The sequence below is a fragment of the Poromitra crassiceps genome, assembly GCF_964638095.1.
Source record: "Poromitra crassiceps genome assembly, chromosome: 7".
NCBI lineage: Eukaryota > Metazoa > Chordata > Actinopteri > Beryciformes > Melamphaidae > Poromitra > Poromitra crassiceps.
Window position 1 is genome coordinate 20,745,711 of NC_139628.1, and position 1,583 is coordinate 20,747,293.

The window sequence follows — 1,583 nt, forward strand, 5'->3', positions numbered from 1 at the left end:
CTGGAAAATACTTCAAATTCTTTTCCATACTTGCGTACGAAACCTGCATAAAAGCAACTGATTGAATCCAACCTGGAATCTGTACTGTTGATTGTCCAGTAAAGCAGTAAAGTTAATCTTAGAAATACATAATCCCAAAGAACCAAAAGATTCAGATTGTGGCAGAACATTTAAGGAAATAAATATTGTTTCTACTCTACTGCATTCACTCTCCCATAGCAAGGCTGTGGGTTTATACAGCAATGCTGCCACCTAGTGGTTTTGTTGCACTCTATCATGATGATACCAGGCAAACAGTTCTGTCATGTTCTATTAGCTTCTATTTAATACCAATGCTTCTGAATAGTTTTTTTTTTTAATTGTTGGTATTATTCCCCTTTAATTGAAGCAGGACACAGCTAGAAAGTCTCAAAAACGTTTACCTTTTAATAAGGTAAAACACTGTAAGGGAGGAGGTAAAGGCAGAATATCTATTCCACTGAGTAGAAAGTACTTTTTTGTAGCAAATGCTCATTAACTGTCTTTATCCGTGATTTAACCCAGTGGTCCCCAACCACCGGGCCGCGGACCGGTACCGGGCCGCAACGCATTTGGTAACGCTCGCGCTGTTGCTGCTCGCCTCTTGTCCTGCAGATTTACGCTCCGCTCTACCTCCCGTTGAGAAAAGTGCACAATCCTTAGGACATACTCCCAGGAAGGCAGCGCGAGGCGGAGCTCCGCAAACCGGGAGCGTGTTAGACCAACGTTGGTCTAACACAGTTGTGCTAACTAACAAGTGTTGCTGGAGTTTTCACCTCTAGACCTTTTTCCATTCTCCGAATCTCCGTGCACCTTGGAAGTAGGTGAAGTTGTGCCAGAAACTCCTCCTCGGTGTCATCAAAAGGCCGGCAGACACAGCTCAACATGGACTACATTCTATTTATTCAACAACATCATAGAAAAATCCAACATAAAACTTTGTTCTGTACAGCAGTGGTCTCTGAACTGAGAGAATAGTAAACAACAAAGAAAACAAGAGGTCAGGGTGAGGGGGGGGGGTCAAAGGTTACAGTGTCATGAACAACAAACGATCCTGAACGAGTCAGGTTTTCAATCATCTGAACGGGAGCCGGCGCTTCTTCTTAGCATCCGTTAGCGCTGCTAGCTCAAAAGTCTTGTATCAAATCTCTGCCATCAATTCTGTATTAGTGTGATCCAGTGGTTCTCAAATGGGCACCCGCTTTCTGTAAATAAAACATGTAAAAGCATCAATCTTATTACCACCGTGGGACAAAACCCTATCAGATGGGGGTCCGTGGTCTAATCTCCGTCAGTTTAGGGGTCCCTCGTGTGAAAAGATTTGAGAACCACTGGTGTAATCAATAAAACAACGCCGGCATAAAATCAGCTTTAAGAAATTTTGCATGACTGCCTGTGAAATTACATTAGCCTAAATGTGTGTGTGTGTGTGTGTGTGTGTGTGTGTGTGTGTGGCTCTGGCAGGTCTGGACAGGAGGTGGTTGTTCCGCTCGTTGCCTGTGGGTGAATGGCTACTCGGCGTCCTCGTCCTCGGTGACCTCATCTTCCTCCATCCCTTCCAGCGC

At 44.5% G+C, this 1,583-nt stretch overlaps 1 protein-coding gene across 2 annotated transcripts in view; it reads right to left on the reverse strand.

The window, feature by feature from the left end:
* Positions 1-914: 914 nt before the first annotated feature.
* The window catches only part of LOC310779282 (uncharacterized protein), a 4,627-nt gene continuing 3,958 nt past the window's right edge, over positions 915-1,583 (reverse strand). For both annotated transcript variants that reach the window (XM_083639803.1, XM_083639804.1), the window contains exon 3: positions 915-1,583. This exon is cut by the window's right edge and continues 77 nt beyond it. In XM_083639803.1, coding sequence (XP_083495929.1) covers positions 1,530-1,583 — 54 coding nt within the window. In that variant the 3' untranslated portion in view covers positions 915-1,529.